Source organism: Leptonychotes weddellii, chromosome 2, assembly GCF_054177405.1.
Source record: "Leptonychotes weddellii isolate Sample4059 chromosome 2, ASM5417740v2, whole genome shotgun sequence".
Taxonomy (NCBI): Eukaryota; Metazoa; Chordata; class Mammalia; order Carnivora; family Phocidae; genus Leptonychotes; species Leptonychotes weddellii.
Window position 1 is genome coordinate 104,670,370 of NC_138370.1, and position 20,617 is coordinate 104,690,986.

Consider the following 20,617-nt stretch of genomic DNA (forward strand, 5'->3'; position numbering starts at 1 on the left):
GTGAGTTTTGAACAAGTTGACTTTGAGATAACTGAGAGATATCCTAATGGAGACACATAGATGTCTTGTAGTCAGCTGTATGCCCAAGCCTAGAGTTCACCACAGCCACCCTTACTCATAATCTAGAAGCTGTCCCTATATAAAAAGAAGTTAAAAGCCTTAGTGTAAATGAGAGTGGAGGGCACCTGGGTGGCTCAGTCGGTTAAGCGTCTGCCTTCCAATCGGGTCATGATCCCACGTTCCTGCGATTGAGCCCCATTTCAGGCTCCCTACTCAGCAGGGAGTCTGCTTCTCCCTGACCCTTCCCCCCTGCTCGTAATCTCTCTCTCTCTCACTCTTTCTCTCTTAAATAAATAAAAATCTTTAAATATATATATAATAAAAAATAAATGAGAGAGTGGAATGAAGGGAAAGCCGTTGGACAGAATTTTTTTAGAACATCAGCACGTAAGATACATACTGAGCAAAAAGAGCCATGAAAAAGACCGTAAAGCAGAGGAAGAGAGTGGTCTGGTAGAGCTTTTTTAATAAAATTCAGCGTTCACAACAATCAGAGTTTAAGAGTAAACTGGCAAATACTCCATCATCCCTCTTTCTCCACAATGGCCACTCCTAAACCACAGCACATCAAACACGTCCACGTTCCGGAGGCTTGGCACTCACTCGTGCCCCTCCTCGCAAAGTTCTCTCCCCGTGTTCTACCGAACGCCAAAACTCCTACTCACCCTTCAAGAACAGCGGGAATAGAGCCGGGGAAGTTTCCCGAATGGGTACCTCGTTGTGTCCCCTTTACCACTCCTCACAGCTCAGTTTCCCCCTCATTGCAGAGTCACTTGACTGGCTAGATCTTACTCATGTTGTGATCTCAAGACGCAGCGCACACGAAGTCTGTAGAAAGAGTACAAAATGGTGCAGTCCTGTTTCTCACGTGCTTCCAGTTAAATTCCTGGTTCCTCACCTTCCATAGCTCTCCTTCATAAGCCTTATCTACGCTGCCTGGGCTAAAGTTACAAGGGGAAAACCCCTTCCGGACACAGACGTTTCACATCTAGCTTGATGGCCTAGCCGAAACTCCTCCGACTTCAGAGCCGAAAACACCCGGGCGCGCGGTAGAGCACCGGCCGCGCCAAGCTCAGGCCCCGCCCTTCGCGCCCAAACCCCGCCTAGCAAACCCCGCGCTCACGCTCCGCCCCCGGTGCAGGCGGAGGCGGGACCACGCCAGCAGCACTCCCCGCCCATGCCACGCCCCTTGCGCCAGGCGCACTCCCCGCCCCCGTGCCCAGTACGGTGGGTCCCACCCCGGATGTTCGCATTCGCTGACCGAGTCCGAGACCATGGCGGCGCAGGTAGGCCTGGCCGTGCTGCGCGACCTACTCCAAAGAGGGAGGGAACAGAGGGAAAGCGTAGGATGGAACTGGGCCGCTAACTGCGCGGGGCACGCGGGGCTCGGCCTGTAGACAGGCATGAGCTGCCGGATTTGAAACGGTGCCTTGGGCGAGCTGCTCTGCGGGAAGGAAGGGAAAGAATCTTTGTTTCGGCTCTTTACTTGAAAAGGTTTTGCTGCTTCTGGGGCAGCGGAGCGAGGTGGGGGTGGGGAGAACCGGAGAGTGGGGGGCGGGGGGGTCGGTTTCCTGCTAGAAGTGGTTTAGGAGCGCTAGTGCTTTGCGCTTGTTAAAATAACTAACTTGCCTGGGGTCATACTTGCCGGGTAGCAGAACCCGCGCTCCTAACCCTTAAGATTGCTGTGTTTCATGATTGTAATTCATAATTGAACAATTATGGGGACACCAAAGAATGTATTTGGGAAGACCCGTGGGTCCCTTTCAGTAGTAACATTTTTGAGCATTTAAGGCACCAGAAGTTTATATCCTTTTAATCCTCCCGTGACACTTCTATGAGGTATTGTCTCCATTTTTCAGACCCAAAATTGAGGCTTAGAGGTTTGGCGTGCTTAGTGGTCACTTTACGATAGCCAGGAGTCCTGTCCAGGTCTGTCCCAGTGCGAGGAACTACTCAGGTTCCTGAAATACACATTAGACAAGAAAGAAAGGCAGAAATATATGAATAATCAGTTTAAAGTTATTTGGTGTTTTAATGTTTTGCAAACTTTAGAAATTTTCTAGAAAGATTTAGGACCTTAAATGTTGAGGTTGAGAAGAAATGGTGAACTCTAGACGATCTTTTAGACTTAACAAATTGGCAAGTTTTCCTTATTACCAAGTGCCTTTATTCAGAGAAGGTGAAAAATTTTAATCCTGTGATAGTTCAAATGTTGAAGTAGGACCATTGCCTGTGGATCTAGGGCAGAGCTTTGTTTTGCTTAGAATTGTCACTGAAAGAAAAGGTTAATCTTTCAAACATTCCTGAAATGAGGGGACGGGGCATAAAAGCTTAGATTATAGATGAATTATTTATTCATGTTGCTTAAGTTCTCTAGGATCCATGGCTATTCTGAATTTGACCTTTGGGACTTTGTTTTGAGATTTATGGTACATTCCATTGAAAACAGATTGTAATGCAATGTCTGAATTTTTTCACCATCAGATTTAATATCTACACTTTAATTTTAAAAGCAATAATTTCCAGCCTCACCAGTTTACACAAGCCACTCATCTCTGTATATAGTTCAACTCTCCTTTTCCTCCACTCTGTTCTGCTAATATTGATTTGTTTTTGCAAAGCTACACAATGCCGAGGACTGTATTAGGGACTTTGTTCATTTTCATTTACTTCTCACAATAGCTTTTTGTAATTGTAGGTGTTTTATCACTATTTGTAACTCTTTCTCATCCTTTGTTATCCTAGTTAAAAGTGAAGTTTTTTCAAACCCACCAACCAAAGTTAACTCTCTTTCTCCATTTTGTGCATTTTCTCCACTTAGTGCAGGAGCACTTTATGCCTCTCCCTTTGACTTACAGTTATTGGTCCAAAATTGTTGACTTTCAAGTTTGTCTCCTATAAACCCAGCAATTTGCAACCTTTATTCTGTCAACACATTTTATAAGCATTATGTGAACTAATCAAAACTTCCCTGTGGGGGCGGGGGGGGAGGGTGTGGCAAAATAGGTGAAGGAGATTAAGAAGTTCAAACTTCCACTTATAAAATAAAGAAGTCATGGAAATGTACAGCATTGGGAATAAAGTCAATAAAATATTGTAATAACTTTGTATGGTGACAGATGATAACTAGACCTACCCATGGTGATCATTTCCTTATGTATATAAACGTCAAATCACCATGTTGTACCCCTGAAGCTAATATAATATTCAGTGTTAACTATGCTTCAATTAAAAAAAAATTTTTAACTCTCCTCATTACACCTGATTCTCTGGTAAAGGAGGAGTGTACTAACTAGAATTTCTAAGGCAATGCTATGCTATAGAAATATAATACAAGTCCCATATGTAATTTTTTTTCAAGTTGCCACATTGAAATTGGATAAAAATTTCATTCATTATACAGTAATCCCCTCCCCTCCCCCCCCCCACCTGATCTGCTGTTTCAGTTACCCAAGGTCAACTACAGTCCGGAAGCAGGTGATCTTCCTTCTACCCATTATCAGAAAGTCAGTAGTAGCCTAACGCTACATCACAGTGCCTATGTCACTCCATGTCATCATCTCACATCATCACAAGAAGGATGACTGCATGCAGTACAATAAGATATTTTGAGAGAGAGACCATATTCACATAACTTATTATAATATAATTTTTCTATTTTATTATTGTTAATCTCTTACTGTGCCTAATTTAGAAATACTCTAGGGTATATGTTAAGCATTCAGATTCCTTGGATCCTGTGCCAGACCTTACTGAATCCGATTGTCTTGGAACCTGTATTTTTTTTTTTTTTTTTAAGATTTTATTTATTAGCAGAGCGAGGGAGAGAGAGCATGAGCGGGGATGAGGGGCAAAGGGAGAGGGACAAGCAGACTCCCTGCTGAGCAGGGAGCCCAACGTGGGGCTCAATCCCAGGACCCTGAGATGATGACCCATGCCGAAGGCAGACACTTAATCCACTGAACCACCCAGGTGCCCCTGGAATCTGAATTCTTTTTTTTTTTTTTTTAAGATTTTATTTATTTATTTGACAGAGAGAGAGAGCAAGAGAGGGAATACAAGCAGGGGGAGTGGGAGAGGGACAAGCAGGCTCCCTGCCGAGCAGGGAGCCCGATGCGGGGCTCGATCCCAGGTCCCTGGGATCGTGACCTGAGCCGAAGGCAGACGCTTAACGACCGAGCCACCCAGACGTCCCTGGAATCTGTATTCTTGATATGCTCCTGCTTATGCATTGTAGAAGGCCATTAAATACTTGCTTAATAAGACTTCTTAACCAAAAGAGGCTTTTATATCTGACCATATGGTCATCTCAATTAAATTTTTTTAGTGAACATTATGTATATGAAATCTAAGAACATGCAAAACAGTTCTCCATATCACTTCGGGGTGTAGAGTTTTTTGTGATTGTGTGATCTACTTTCTAAGATTAGCATTCGTCAGGATCTAAATTAATAAGGAATTCATTATTAGTGCAGGAGGATAAACAACTTGCTCTCTTTTGTCCCCATTTCAGGTTATCAAGTGCAAGGCTGCAGTTGCCTGGGAGGCAGGAAAGCCTCTCTCTATAGAGGAGGTGGAGGTGGCACCCCCAAAGGCTCATGAAGTTCGAATTAAGGTAATGACACATCTAAGGCACTGGAAGAGAAGACTTACAATTAGGTCTCTGGGTAGATGAATCCTCTGAGGATAAATCCCAAAGGCCAGTGTCAAGGAGAAGGTATTGAAAGTCATCCAACCTTAGAATCACAACATCCTTCTCTTATTTTTTTTTTTTTTTTAAGATTTTATTTATTTATTTGACAGAGACACAGCGAGAGCAGGAACACAAGCAGGGGGAGAGGGAGAAGCAGGCTTCCCGCGGAGCAGGGAGCCCGATGTGGGGCTCGATCCCAGGACCCTGGGATCATGACCTGAGCCGATGGCAGATGCTTAATGACTGAGCCACCCAGGCGCCCCCATCCTTCTCTTATTTTACCCCCTTCACTTTTGCAGCTCTTCTCTCCGTCTTTTTAGCTTTGATGTTGAGCTCAGCAGCCTTCCCCACGGATCACTGGATTATTGCAATTTATCTTCCATAGCCTGTGTTTAAGATGAATTTGTAAGATGCTCTCTTTTCTCCTGATCGCATGACTTAAAACGAATGATGACACATTAGAAACAAAAGTAGAATTGGTCTTCAGACTCATTAGAGGCAGTTTCAAATAAGATTTGGGAAGAGGCTCCTGATTTGACTGGAGCAACAAGCAAGTGAAGTCCACTTGCTTAGAGAGCTTTAAAATGTACTGAAACTTGCAGGCAAGGCCTTGATTCAGGGGAGCCATCAGTCTAGTCCTGCTCAGCCTCGCTGTGGCAGAGAAAGGAAGTTACCCATGGAGAGAGGGATATTGCACAAGGCAGCCTCCTGGGTATTTTTAGCATTCTCTCTTGTTTTGATGTAAAAGTAATACTTTAAAGTAGTGACCATTGAATAAAACTAACATTCCAGAAAAGGTAAGCTTTTTTTGCTGTGAATTAGAGTATACTTTCCCCATCCCACCTCCAAACACTCATGCTCCCAGCAATCAAATAACAAGTGGAGGAGCCCACAGCCAAATAACTTTTCAAAATCCTTTTCAACCTGGACCCAGGAATCTGAAATCTTACACAGTTAATACATTTTTCTCTAAGTTCAGACATTAACCTGATTGTGACTTTGCCACTGAAAAAGAAAACGTGTCCTGGGATGTACTAAGATGAGCTGTATGGGAAACTACTAACAAATAGCAGGTATATAGGTGAGAAACAAAGAAGCATAAATAGAAACACTCCGCGATTTCATTTTTTTTTTTTTTAAGATTTTATTTATTTGAGAGAGCGCACAAGCAGAAGGAGTGGCAGAGGGAGAGAGAAGCAGACTCCCCGCTGAGCAGGGAGCCCAGTGCAGGGCTGGAGCCCAATGCAGGGCTCGATCCCAAGACCCTGGGATCATGACCTGAGCCAAAGGCAGACACTTAACCAACTGAGCCACCCAGGCACCCCTCCAGGATTTCTTTTCTGTGCTTTTAGTGGTTCCTCTCCACACCTGGAGGCACAGTGCCCATAAAATCACCGCGTTTACTTGCTCTTGCTAGCCTGCACTGGAAAGGAGATAGATGTACCATTTCCTTTGCATATAAACACGCCATTACTTTTATGGATCACTAAAAAATGCTGTCAATTCTAATCATTAAGATGCCACAGATTGTAAGCACGTGTTGATGGTAAAGAGGTTAAAATATCAAAGAAACGTATCTTAGAATCAGTGAAATAGGGTATTAAAAATGCCTTGCCTTTGACCTGTATCTCACTCTGAATTGCGTGCAAACACACACGCCCTTTAATATCCTGCTAGATTATTGCTACCGCAGTTTGCCACACCGATGCCTATACCCTGAGTGGGGCTGATCCTGAAGGGAGTTTTCCAGTGATCCTGGGACATGAAGGTGCTGGAATTGTGGAAAGTGTTGGCGAAGGAGTTACTAAGCTGAAGGCAGGTGAGGAGGATATTTGAACCACTGAATTTCATAATTTCAACTTATTTCTGCAAGGAAATTACATTTCCATTAAGTGATACATTGTTTCTTCGTGAACAAGTTATCAGCTGAGTCATTTGTCAAGAACAATTTTATTCCTTATCTGGGAAGCACAAATATTGGAGAGGTTTTTTCCTTTTGGATTTTGCAGACTACTGTTCATCTGAAAGTATTTATTTCCAAAGCCAGTTTTGACCAATTAAACAAGAATTTTTAAAGATTCATCAGTGAGTCAGTATTTTGAAGCCCATGACCTTGTTTTCCAGTTATAATTTTAAGAGATTCATTTCAATCAAAATTTTGAAAACGTATTTCTTGTATAGTCAGTGTCTGAATGATGTTATGTAGGTAAAGTTCTAAGTTGAAGTTGTTAACTTTGCAAAGCCACATGAGTTGACAGGAGTGGAAGTTTGCAGGGGCTGATGTATCCATTTAGAAACAGATGCTCCGTATTCAGGATAATGTCTTTGCATTTGTCTCCCAGGTGATACTGTCGTCCCACTTTACATCCCACAGTGTGGAGAATGCAAATTTTGTCTAAACCCTAAAACAAACCTTTGCCAGAAGATAAGGTTAGTATCTTTGTTATTTTATTCTTAAAATAGTAAGTAATTATGGGGCAGTCTATCCAGAATATTCTACATGAATTATTTCATTTCAGCTTTATGGCAGCCTCATTATCACTGGTATCCCCATTTTCATACATGAGAAAATTAAGACTCAAATTAAGTGATTTACCCAATATCATAACTATCAGATAAAACAGAATTTTCTGAACCCATTCTCCTTACATAACACTGGGCTAAATTTGCCAAAATAGAAATTAAGGAGGGACATGCTTATGAAATCAAATGAAATCATTTTTATGAGCCATTTTATTGTCTATGAAATCCAAGTAATAAAACTCATAAGGTTTCTAGGAAGATAACAAGAGATAACATAACCCCTTGACACAGAAAAGGTGGTTATTTTATTGTAGTAAGGTAGCAGCACTTACCTTACTACAGGCAATTTAAGATCTCCTTGTATTCCCCTTTTTTTACTCTTCTTATTGAGGTAGAACATATGTAATAAAGTACTTAGTCTAGAAATCTTAAGTGTATGCTCCATGAATTGTTATGTATATACTCACCTAATGGTTAGATAGAGAACCTTTCCAGCACCCTACAGAGTCATTCGTATCCCTTCCACGTCAGTACCTGCCTCCCTCAAAGGGAACCACTGTTCTGATTTCTTTTGCTACAGGACTTCATATAAATAGAATCACATACTGTGTGCTTTTTTGTCTGGTTTCTTTCATTCATAATGTCTATGAGATGTATCCAAGTTGCTCTGTGCATCAGTTCTTTTTGTTGCTCTGCCACCTTTCATTCCTTTATCTCTATTTATCCATTCCCTGTTGATGGACATTTAAGTTGCTCCTTAAATGTTTGGGGCTGTTGTGATTCATTCCGCCGTGAACATTCTTGTGCATATCTTTTAGTGAATATATGCACTACTTTTTCTTGGGTATTTTCCTAGGGTTGGAATTGCTGAGTGTAATTGTGATTTCATTTAGATGACCAATTTTATATTTCTCATATGTATTTGGTGTTCTGCCATGGTTTCTGGCTCATAGCTACTAAAACCCTTGGAATTTCCTTTATGTGGGCTATAAAGGTGTCTGTTATATTAGTGAAGGTGACTTTTGGAAAACCGTTAGGAAACCTGTGGATGGCCTGGCTTTTGGTAAGGGAAAAGGGGCTGTTGAGGTTGAATCAGCCAATGGCCAATGACAGTCCGTCATAACTATAATTAAGCTTCCGTAAAACCCCAAAAGGACTGAGTTCAGAGAGCTTTGGGGCTATTGAACACATGGAGATTGGGGAGAATGACATACCTGTAGAGCATGTGGAAGCTCCTCAGCCTTTCCCCATACCTCCTATGCTTCTCTTCATCTGGCTGTTGATTCATATTCTTTATCATATCCTTTAATAACGTAAGTGTTTCCATGAGTTCTATGAGCTGCTTTGGGGAATTAGAAGAACCTAAGGAGGAAGTCTTTGGAACCTCCGATCTGTAGCCTCTGGGTCAGAAGCATAGGTAACATGGGGCACCTGGGTGGCTCAGTCAGTTGAGCTTCCTACCCTTGGTTTCATCTCAGGTCGAGCCCTGTGGCAGGATCTGCACTCAGCGCCGAGTCTGCTTGAGATTCTCTACCTCGCCCTCCGCCCCTCCCCCAAGTTGTATGCGCACATGCACGCACTCTCTTTCTCTGTCAAATAAAATCTTAAAAAAAAAAAAAAAGGCACTGATTAACAGCCTGGAGCTTGCAGCTGGTTTCTGAAGTGGAGGGTACGAGACAGTCTTGTAGGACTGAGCCCTTAACCTGTGGAACCTGATGGCTATCTCCACATAGCTGGTGTTAGAATTGAGTTGAATTCTCAGACACCCTGCTGGTGTCCAAGAATTGTTCAGTGTTGTGTGTGAGGAAACACACCCCCACACCCACATTGGAATTGGGTCCATGACCTAGAAGATTGAGTCACATATGGAAAATCCATGTGTTCTTATATTTGTTTTCTAGTGCCATTGACAAAATTAGTTTATATTTTTGGGAAACAAGATTCCATTTACTTTATAACATAAGTCCAGTTAGTTTTGGCAAAGCTAGAACCAAAATAAATTTTGTTTTGAAAGGTAATTTCAAACACTGTTTAAAAGCTTGGGACCTATCAAGTATAATAATGGTAATGGGCTTTTTGTGGCTGTCTGTAGCGTTTTAGAGGGACAAGTCCTTTCAAAGCATAAAATGTATCCCATGTCACCTTTTGTTCAAGAAAGTCCTCTGGGACAGAAGTGATTTCGTACATCAAGGAAGGCTAAACAAATTTAAGTTGCTCTCTTAAAGATTTAAGTTATTTGTGGTAGAGCTTTGTCACATAGTTTTTTGTTTCTGGTCATGTTTTTCTCTCAAAGGAAATGTATTTACTCTTGAGTCTAGAGGCAATCCATTTTCTTTTCATCTGTGTATTTGTTTATTCTGTGTATTCCAAAATATTAGCCTAAGAATGTACATCAAATTATAGTGCGTTGTTTTTGCTAAAAATAACAAATATTAAGCACCCTGTGCCAGGCACAATGTTAATGCCTTATATAACATTTGATTTTTATAGTAGTCTATAAGGAAGATATTATTGTGTCTTTCCATTTTATAGTGAGGAAACTAAGGCACAAAGGTTAATTTACTGGCCCAAGATCACACTGGATTTGAACCCAACTGTGTTTGACTTTAGGGCCTGTACTCCTAAGCAGGACATTACGTTACCTATCTATTTAGAATGTCAAAAATAAGTTTTGATACCATTTATCATACTGGTTGCCTTTGTGAGGTTTTTTTTCTTCATCCTTCATTAGTGTTACCAACTACACAGGCAAAAAACAAAGAGAAAGAAAACTTGAATACTTGAGGACTATTTTGAAAAAAGCCTCCAGAAAGATCTAAATTAGCCAGTGTGGCTATCTATTTTCATCACCTGATCTGCATAATTGCTCATAATCTCTGCTTGTGTAGATTCTGGTTTTGGCTCTGTGCTTTCAGAAGTTATATTTGCTCACAGTTTTATGACGGATTTTTAAAATTATTTCATCTGATCCATAAGTTGTGTCTGTTAAATTTATTTCAATACCCAACAGTAAGATCCAGGAGGATATTGAATGTTGGAAAAGATATATAAGAATATAAGTCTTTCTTAAGTTTCCCTAATAAGGCATTGCCGAAAGGTGCTAAATTATTAATAAATACATTAGAAATTAGACTTTGGGGGTCGCCTGGGGTGACGCAGTTGGTAAAGTGTCCAGCTCTTGTTTTCAGCTCAGGTCATGATCTCAGGGTCGTCAGATGAGCCTCACATTGGGCTCTGTGCTAAGCACGGAGTCTGCTTGAGTTCTCCCTCTCCCTCTGCCCCTCCTGCTCATGTGTGCACATGGTCTCTCTGGCACGTGCGCGTGCTGTCTCTCTCTCTAAAATAAATCTTTTTTTTTTTTTAAGATTTTATTTGAGAGAGAGAGAGCATGAGAGTGGAGGGGGTGAGAGGGAGAAGTAGACTCTCCAGTGAGCAGGGAGCCCAGTGTGGGACACGATCTGGGACTCTGGGATCATGACCTGAGCCGAAGGCAGTCGTTAACCAATTGAGCCACCCAGGCACCCCCTAAAATAAATCTTTAAAAAAAAAAAAAAAAGAAATGAGACTTTGGGTCTTAGTACACTTTTCTGTCTGTCATATTTAAAATTGATTTCTTTTTCCTGTGCATTTTGGGAAACCTGATTTTACCCTGCCTTTTTCCGTTTTTATTTTCTTTAGAGTTACTCAGGGAAAAGGATTAATGCCAGATGGTACTAGCAGATTTACTTGCAAAGGGAAGACAATTTTACATTACATGGGAACCAGCACATTTTCTGAATACACAGTTGTGGCTGATATCTCTGTTGCTAAAATTGATCCTTTAGCACCTTTGGATAAAGTCTGCCTTCTGGGTTGTGGCATTTCAACTGGTTATGGTGCTGCTGTGAACACTGCCAAGGTAAGAGATTGGCCTGGATTTTAGCTTCTGCCTTCTGATTTGATACAACAGAGCTTTGCTAGAATAGTGAACTTGGCCCGGTGTGTAAGAAACCTAGTGATTTCCTTGACACTTGGGCAATGAGTACCTAATAGACTGTCTTTCCTGTTAGGTGGAGCCTGGCTCTATTTGTGCCATCTTTGGCCTAGGAGGGGTTGGCCTGGCGGCTGTCATGGGCTGTAAGGTGGCTGGTGCATCCCGGATCATTGGTGTGGACATCAATAAAGATAAATTTGCAAGGGCCAAGGAGTTTGGAGCCTCTGAATGTATTAACCCCCAGGACTTCAGTAAACCCATCCAGGAAGTGCTCATTGAAATGACTGACGGGGGAGTGGACTATTCCTTCGAGTGTACTGGTAACGTGAAAGTCATGGTAAGTATGTTTTGCTTCATTCCTTTTTTTTTTTTTTTCCTCTAGCTTTATTGTAAGAATAGAGCATGTAATACATATGCAAAATATGTATTAATTGACTGTTTATATTATTGGTAAGGCTCCCAGTCAACAGTAGGCTGTTGGTTAAATTTTGGGGGAATCAACAGTTATATGTGAATTTTCGACTGCGCGGGGGGTGGGCGTCCCAACCCCTGTGTGTTGTTCAGGGGTTAGCTGTACATCCACTTTACTAACCTCAAGCAACAACTTCTCTAAAGCTCAGTTTCCTCTTCTGTAAAATGCAGACACAGTAATGACACCACCTTGACACAGAGTAGATGTTCAGCAGGAGTGTTACTGTTCTCCACCTGCTTCCTTTATTAAAGTCTTCAGAATTTTGAACTAGGATTTATTTTAAAAACTAGACAGCAAGAGGTGCCTGGGTGGCTCAGTCGGTTAAGCATCTGCCGTCGGCTCAGGTCATGATCCCGGGGTCCTGGGATCAAGCCCCAATGTCGGGCTCCATGCTCCACGGGGAGCCTGCTTCTCCCTCTCCCTCTGCCTGCTGCTCCCCCCCGCCCCCGTTTGTGCTCTGTCTCTATGTCAAATAAATAAATAAAATCTTAAAAAAAAAAAAGCTAGAGAGCAAATAAAAGCTTTTAAATTCTTTCATTTTGTGTTAATATTTAGCCAGGTTAATAATTTTTTTTTTGAGGGCGCCTGGGTAGCTCAGATGGTTGAGCGTCTGCCTTCGGCTCAGGTCATGATCCCAGGATCCTGGGATCGAGTCCCGCATTGGGCTCTCTGCTCCTTGGGAGCCTGCTTCTCCCTCTGCCTCTCTCTCTCTCTGTCTTTCATGAATAAATAAATAAAAATCTTTAATAAAAATAAATAAATAAATAAAAATAATAATTTTTTTTGAAAAAACTGTTGAATGAAATTACATTTACCAAATAGTGTGATCACTTTGTGTGATTTTTTTAGAAGCTCTGTACCGCCACTCTTTCCTCCCAAAGCTACTTTGCTGATATTCTCAGCAGAATGCACTGACTGATGTGATTCGGTCCTGCCCCTGTCTGCAGAGAGCCGCGCTGGAGGCCTGCCACAAAGGCTGGGGCGTCAGCGTCGTAGTCGGGGTCGCTGCCTCGGGTGAAGAAATCGCCACTCGCCCATTTCAGCTGGTAACAGGCCGCACGTGGAAAGGCACTGCCTTTGGAGGTAATTCAGTGCGTGAGCACATTTTCTCTTTTGTTATTTCCATTGGCAGAATTTTCATCCCAGACTGATTTGTTTTAACGAGAATTTTCATGGACTACCTTCTCATCATAAGTTGTTGCATAGTTATTTTAATAAGAAGGTTTCCTATTCAATCAGTATTCACCCCTGGGGCTGGGGAGATGCTCAGCTTCCTCTGAAGCACAAGATCCCTTTTTGCACACACAAAAATCAGTATCCTGTTGATGAGGAAATAGTTGGGGGTAGGGCAGGAGTGAGAAGTTGGCTCGAGGATACGCAAACAACGGTGTCAGCCCCACTGCTATGTTGTGGACTGAGATTATCGGCATTTCTCCTCAATGTTCCCGAGCGTGGTTATCGCTGCATGTGATTGTAGCTCTGTCTACATACTACTGACCTCAGCGGTAACCAGTACAAAGTCTTTAAACTGAAAATACCGTATTAGACCAAACCTGGTAACAGAATTGAAAAGCTGCCAGACTGATCATTTTTCCCTTTTGTGATCCTAAAAAGTACACGGTCGGCTGGGGTTGCCTAACTACTGGTAGAATGCTGAAAAAGCATTTCCATCTTTTCCGTGCTTGCTCAGCTGGGAAGCACAAATCATGCTTTTATATCCCAACAATTATGAATGAATGAAATCTCGTGGTTTCATAGGTTTTTAAATATATATATCTATAGATATATATACATACACACACACACTCCTATATGTGTATATATATATATATATTTATATTCTCGCTATCCTTTTAGGGGGGAAAAAATCACATTGCATGAGTTTTTAATCTGTATTTAACAAAGTGTCTCTTAAGATCCCCATCCTCATATTATGTCCACTTTTTTGAAGGCCAGAGGAAAAGATCAGGAAAGTATGAGGGGTTTAGCCCAAGTTTTCTGTCTTTGTACTATAGAATTCACCATAAGAAAATGTCAAGGGGCGCCGTGGTGGTGCAGTCTGTTAAGTGTCTGACTCTTGGTGTCGGGTCAGGTCATGATCTCAGGGTTGTGAGATAAAGCCCTGCATCGGGCTCAGCTCAGTCAGCTTGCAGATTCTCTTTCTCTCTCCCTCTGCCCCTCTCCTGACTCAGGCAAGCTCGCTCTCCCTCAAATAAATAATAAAATCTTAAAAAAAAAAAGAATTTCTATTAAAAAAGAAATGTAAAGCTGACTAAACTTGCCTTTCCAACTAGATGTATGCTTCACTTGAGTATCTTAGAATAGACTTTTAAGGCCACACATCCTCCCAGGTCCTTAACCATATTGGAAAGGGCATTCTAAGCCTGGGAGACTGAGCCAGGGGGTTTGATCCTAACCTCTCACTGGAGCCTCATCCTCCCAGCTCATGCTGGTTGGGAAATAAGCTGGAGCATTAGGGCCCAATGGGTGTTGTTAAAATATGACCCACAGATGGAAATAGAAGTTTGGGTCTAGAGAATAGTGGTGGCTGTACTTGTCTCAGTTACCAGGAGATTTAAAGGAGAAAGAAGGGGTGCCTGGCTGGCTCAGTGGGTAGAGCATGTGACTTGATCTTGGGGTCGTGTGTTCAAGCCCCATGTTGGGCATGGAGCCTACAATCAATCAATATTATATAAATATAATTTTTTTTAAAAAAAGGAAAAGGGACGCCTGGGTGGCTCATCCGTTAAGCGTCTGCCTTCGGCTCACATCATGATCCCAGGGTCCTGGGGATCGAGCCCCATATCGGGCTCCCTGCTCAGCGGGAAGCCTGCTTCTCCCTCTCCCACTCCCCCGCTTGTGTTCCCTCTCTCACTGCCTCTGTCAAATAAATAAATAAAATCTTAAAAAAAAAAGAAAAAGCCCCACAGTTTTTAGGGGAAGAATAATTGGTAGAAGATATAAGGAGGGAGGTTTGGAAAAGGCTCAAAAGAGGTTTGAAATGAGCTACAAAGTGTCCCTAGTTTAAAAGGTGGAAAGGCTTCTTTGTCGATTTATTATGTCCTTCAATATAAGTGAAAGACTGAAGGACCTGATTTTGTTTAAAATCTTAAGTAGCTAGGGCACCTGGGTGGCTCAGTTGTTAAGTGTCTGCCTTCAGTTCAGATCATGGTCCCAGGGTCTTGGAATCGAGTCCCACGTCGGGCTCCCTGCTCAGCAGGAAGCCTGCTTCTCCTTCTCCCACTCCCCCTGCTTGTGTTCCTGCTCTCACTTTGTCTCTCTCTGTCAAGTAAATAAATAAAATCGTTAAAAATAAAATAAAATCTTAAGTAGCTAAAAATTTCCCACTGTTGTTTTCAGTTTCACAGTTTTCTAGGGTGAGATGCTATCCCTAATTTCATTGTTAAATTTAAAACCAAAGGAATAAAGTCATGTATCACATCAGTTTTATTCTTCCTTGAATTTCATGATTACAGAAATCTGTTACAGACCTAAATAAGTTTGGTGTAAGACTTCCAGAGTTCTGTGCTAGGTAGTTTAAAATTTTGTCTCAATTTGCTAAAAACTTAATGAGATTTTAGTAAATCTTAATACAGAAAAAGGAAAACACTCAGAAGGCATTTCCTGTTTTCTTAGCTAAAGACATACATTAAATTCTTCCTCCTCTCTGCTGATTTTGAAGTTCTTCATTCCTTTTTAATTCATGATAAAATTCTCTTAAATGTCTGTCACCCACTAAGTAATAAGCATACTGTAAAGATTTTTGGGAGAATTAATAGATGTATGATTTCTTTTAGGATGGAAGAGTGTGGAAAGTGTCCCGAAGTTGGTGTCTGAATATATGGCCAAAAAGATAAAGGTTGATGAATTTGTGACTCATAATCTGTCTTTTGACCAAATTAACAAAGCCTTTGAACTGATGCATTCAGGCAAGAGGTAAGCTTCCTCTTTGGCTATATATTATAAAATGTAGTAATGATTTAGGGTTTATATAGGAAGGGTAAAAAAAGATAGTTTTAGTGGTCTTAAAAGATATCCATTAAAACCTGTTTATTGCTTCCTTCTCTTACAGCATTCGAACTGTTGTAAAGCTTTAAATTCAGCAGAGAAAACCTGTTCATCCTTGTACCGAAGTCTTGTGGTCCAGCTGGAACAGCCAGACAAGCAGGGAGAAGATCTTCCAAGTTCACAGCCTCTTAGACATTCTAGACCTTCTAGACCTTCTCTACTACTACTTCTAGAGTAACCTACTCTAGGCAATAATATTTTTTGTATAATTCATAAATCTCTAATCAAGGACAAGGCTAATACAGTCCTAAATCTGTTTTCTGAACTCTCCTTCACATGTATAATTGCCAACTCATTAAGGAATATCCTAACATAATAAAAGTAATTTCTGTGTATATGTAGACATTGTCATCTCTGTTTTATGCTGACTTCATTCTCATGGTTCCTGTCCCCATAATTTTCATTCTTTATGGGAAAGCTAGAGAAAACGGGGCAGTGGTGAGTATCTGAACCTTGCCTTCTTCCATTCTCAGTAATTTTTGCTTAACTTTTAACTTTTAGGAGTTGCTGGCCCATTTACTAAACACCGATATCCTCACTGTCAGGGGCAAAGTTAATCAGAACCCAAGTCTCAGCCCCTGTGAGATTACATTCTTGAGAACAGATACCATGCCGTGTTTAGACTCACACTCCCAATTCCCAGTACGGCATCTGGCCCACACTGGGCACTAAACGTCATTGACAAAACTACTTCTGGGCATAAAAAGGTGTATGTGTGTTGGTGGCAGCTTCTATGAACTTTTTCAAGTATGTAAAAAAATATATACTGAATTTCAGAGTTCCCAGGCACTTTTCAAATCTTAACATTTACCACGTCTGGACACATTGCCTTTGCTCTCCAGAGGTTTTTTATGAATTATCTGTCCACATCCTTTTCCTCACCACCCAGAATTTGGTGTTTTTCACTCTCATGCATATTGTTACACTTTTACTATACATATCCCTTAACCCTCTAGTCTTTGGTATTGAAAACCTGATACTGTCTCATTCTGCAGCTTTCATTTTTTACTCATTATGGTGTGATGAATCCATGTGATGCTCTCATACACTAATTTTAATACTGTGCAACAGTATTCAGTTATATGAAATAACATAATATCTGCTGTCCAAATGATGGCATAAAGCAGCTTCCAGAACTGTTTCTGTCTTGCTAACACTGGTGAAACATTGTACATCTTGTTCATTGTGTTAGTTACTTAGGATATATAGCTGATCCTTGAACAACATGGGTTTGAACTGCACAGATCCACTTACACATGGATTTTTTACATTATGGTATTGTAAATGTATTTTCTCTTCACATTTTTTCTCTAGCTTACTTTGTTGTAAGAATACTGTTTGTAATACATACATAAAAAATGTGTTAATCAACTGTTCTCTTAAGGCTTCCAGTCAAAAGTAAGCTGTTAGTAAAGTTTTTGGAGAGTCAGAAGTAATACGTGGGGGGCGCCTGGGTGGCTCAGTTGGTTAAGCGACTGCCTTCGGCTCAGGTCATGATCCTGGAGTCCCGGGATCGAGTCCCGCATCGGGCTCCCTGCTCAGCAGGGAGTCTGCTTCTCCCTCTGACCCTCCTCCCTCTCATGCTCTCTGTCTCTCATTCTCTCTCTCAAATAAATAAATAATAATAAAAAAAAAATCTTTAAAAAAAATTAAAAAAAGAAGTAATACGTGGATTTTCAAATACCTGGAGGGTCAGCGGCCCTAACCCTTGCATTGTGCAAGAGTCAATAGGATAAGCACATCTTGACTAGAAATTGCCGGATTGTTCCTCAAAATGGTTGAAAACTTTTGCAAGTGAGATGGGCATGAAATGATATTTCGTTACTTTACCTGGCATTCCCCTCAGTTACTGAAGTACTATTGTACATTTGTATTTCCTTTTTTGTGAAGTATCCGTTCACATCCTTTGCTCCTTTTTCTATTGGATTAGTTATCTTTTTCCGAGTACTTTTTAGAGGAGTTACTATAGATGTCAATCCTTCATCAGTTTTATATCTTATTTTAATGTATCTTATTTTTAATATAGTCAAATCAGTCTTTTTGTGGTGCTCTTAAGTAACGTTTACATTTTTATTCTGAGCAATATAAAGAAGCAAAAATGATTCATAGTCTTCCCATCCAGGTAATCCATTGACATTGAAAAAAAACATAAAACAACATATCTGAGAGAAAATTACATAAAGAAGAGCAACACTCCCCTCCCACAATAAAAATAGTTGACTGCTGTAAAGTTTATATATCTTCCCAGAATTTTCACTGCATGTTAATACCACTTACACATACCCTTTAAAATTACACAAAGCATACTGCAGACTGTATCAGCACATTGCATATGCCATGCACATAGATCTCTTGGTTGGACTGAAGCCGTGTGCTTTTTTTAAAGATTTTATTTATTTGACAGAGAGAGACACAGAGAGAGGGAACACAAGCAGGGGGAGTGGGGGAGGGAGAAGCAGGCTTCCCGCTGAGCAGGGAGCCCGATGCGGGGCTCCATCCCAGGACCCTAGGACCATGACCAGAGCCGAAGGCAGATGCTTAACGACTGAGCCACCCAGGTGCCCCTATTTTAATACTTTTGATCGATGTGGCTTAATTGCTCCTATAAAAAGGTTGTGTTCCTGAGCACTATTTAGTTGACTGAAAAGTAGAAAAGTGGCAATTGTGGTCAGGACCTCCTTTTTGGATCTTTAGTGTAGGGCCAGGCAGTGCAACCTAGTTTTTCATTTTACCTAGAGGGCTGGAGTTGCACCAGGGGCCCAAATGGCCCCAAACTATTGCCCTGAGAAAACTGGAAGAAGAAATTAAAACTAGCTTGTACTGAAGCTATAAGAAATAGGCTTTTAATCAGGTTTGATTTAGCCTAGCCTTCCAGGAACAAAGTATATTATTACCTTGAGCAATTGCACTAAGAAAATGGACATGTAGGATAATAATGGAGAGCTAGTAATTCTTTAAAAAGTTTTTATCCCCATTACTTTTCTTCTCATATAATGAGGTATACACAAATGAGATGGCATTTTTATGTTCACCAATGTGAGAAAGTAAAGCTATTTTAAAATATAAAATAATTAACTCCATTTCTTGTAGCTGGCCAATTAGGGAGTTTACTTTTCATTTCTGTCACAGTTAAGTACATACTCTTGAGCCAGCTAATTCGGTTTAACAAGTATGAGCATTTCCTGGCTGAAAGCACAATTGTCTCTTTTCAGAGAATTAGTAGAAGCAGTCAAGTTTGTAAGATCCTTATTATAAAGATTCTTGGATCATGGGACTATAAAGCCTTTTCAAGATCCTTTTAATACACCCTCTTAGATGGCATCTAGGATGTTATGTATAATGCTAGACAAAATAGGTTTTGGAAGAAGGTATAGATAAAACACGGCTAAAATCCATTCACTACGTGCATGTCAGCAAATCTTATTGTCCGAAATTAGGAGTCTACCACTTTAGAAGTATTGCTGGGAATTTTTTTTAAGTATCTTAAACTGCTTTCTTGGACAGATACATAATTTTAACAGAAATGGCCCACCCACTGTGTATTTCATGAAAGCTAGTAAAAGGTACTTTTAAGTACCTAAAATTTTACAGTATTAAGAACTTTAGCAGCTCCTGGGTGCTCAGTCGGTTAAATGTCCAACTCTTGGTTTCGGCTTAAGTTGTGATCTTATGGGTCATGGGATTGGCCCTGCATTGGGCTCTGCGTTCAGAGGGGAGTCTGCTTGAGATTCTCTCCCTCTGCCCCTCCCCTCACTCATGCTCACACTGTTTCTCTCAAAATAAAACAAAAACAAAAAAAACTAAGCATCCTTTTTACTGAAAATTTTTCCTATTCCTAGCTAACATTTTCAAATCTTGCTTGTATATCCATTTTCAGCATGCGCTATTCTATTTAACCCTACTGATGTTCACTGGAGTAAGGTTGTCCATATACAGACTATGTCTGACTTGGAACAAGTTCTTTATTACATGCACAGAACCAACCTATAAAGTATGAACATATAGAATGATGAGGTTGTGGGGGATGGAGGCAGGGGAAAACTATTATATCCAAAACTCTGTCACCGGGAACCAGCTCATGTGTGTACAACTTAAACCAAACAAAAAATGCTCCAAAAAACATACATAATGCTATTTCCATTTATCCCATTTGAGTGCAAAATTATACATAGCTGGTAATTCTCAAAACGTTTGTTGATTTGGGGATAGAGGGAACATATTTTCCATGCACAGAATGCTTCAGAACATTTTCTGCTTGGCTACCAATCTGCCAATTAAGCTGGTGATCAAAGTCCTAAAGTAACCGACAGTTCTTTGGGCCTAGAGTCACTTTGTGACCCGGGAAAAAAACCAACTTTGGATTCAGCCAATTTTGTTTCAGTTAATATGCACGATCAGATTCTTTGTCAGCAAATACCCTTTAGAAAAAGTACACCACAAACATTTGGAAAACATTTTATTATATTTCAAGAGATATTTAGATAATAAATGCATAGAACTAAGGGAATTGTGTCTTTAAGGAAACAATTACAAAGTGAACAGGGATATACAAAGTCCTCCATTATACAAGTTCCTTTGGTGGAATTTTTCTTTATGGGCACAAAGCAGGTGGGATGCCTTTCAAGCAGACTGGTTTTTATCAAAGTGGACATCATACCAGAAGAATTCCTTGTGATGAGATAAATTCTGCACATGTTCTTTTCAAGAAAGGAGTGCTAATCCACCATAGAACCACCTCCAGTTTAAAATGGACTCAGATGTTCTTGACTACCAGAACGAGGCTATAGAAGCAAGATAAACTGAAAATGTGCTTTAAAATATCTACTGC

At 40.7% G+C, this 20,617-nt stretch overlaps 2 protein-coding genes and 1 long non-coding RNA gene across 4 annotated transcripts in view; 1 reads left to right on the forward strand and 2 right to left on the reverse strand.

The window, feature by feature from the left end:
- LOC115943879 (uncharacterized) overlaps nucleotides 1–1,168 on the reverse strand; it is a 32,309-nt gene extending 31,141 nt beyond the window's left edge. The window contains exon 1 of one of the 2 annotated variants that reach the window (XR_004078456.2): nucleotides 726–1,168. This is a non-coding gene — a long non-coding RNA (uncharacterized LOC115943879). The remainder of the gene's footprint in view (nucleotides 1–725) is intronic. The other variant, XR_004078455.2, reaches the window with a different exon arrangement.
- Nucleotides 1,169–1,224: 56 nt separating this feature from the next.
- On the forward strand, nucleotides 1,225–16,124 carry LOC102728452 (alcohol dehydrogenase class-3). The gene is made up of 9 exons (XM_006742062.3): nucleotides 1,225–1,346; nucleotides 4,574–4,675; nucleotides 6,431–6,572; nucleotides 7,096–7,183; nucleotides 10,955–11,174; nucleotides 11,326–11,586; nucleotides 12,669–12,804; nucleotides 15,519–15,657; nucleotides 15,794–16,124. The coding sequence occupies exons 1-9, from the start codon at nucleotides 1,335–1,337 to the stop codon at nucleotides 15,816–15,818; spliced, it is 1,125 nt and encodes a 374-aa protein (XP_006742125.1). The 5' UTR covers nucleotides 1,225–1,334; the 3' UTR covers nucleotides 15,819–16,124.
- Nucleotides 16,125–17,845: 1,721 nt separating this feature from the next.
- The window catches only part of METAP1 (methionyl aminopeptidase 1), a 71,120-nt gene continuing 68,348 nt past the window's right edge, over nucleotides 17,846–20,617 (reverse strand). The window contains exon 11 of the mRNA XM_081812102.1: nucleotides 17,846–20,570. Coding sequence (XP_081668228.1) covers nucleotides 20,557–20,570 — 14 coding nt within the window. The 3' untranslated portion in view covers nucleotides 17,846–20,556. The remainder of the gene's footprint in view (nucleotides 20,571–20,617) is intronic.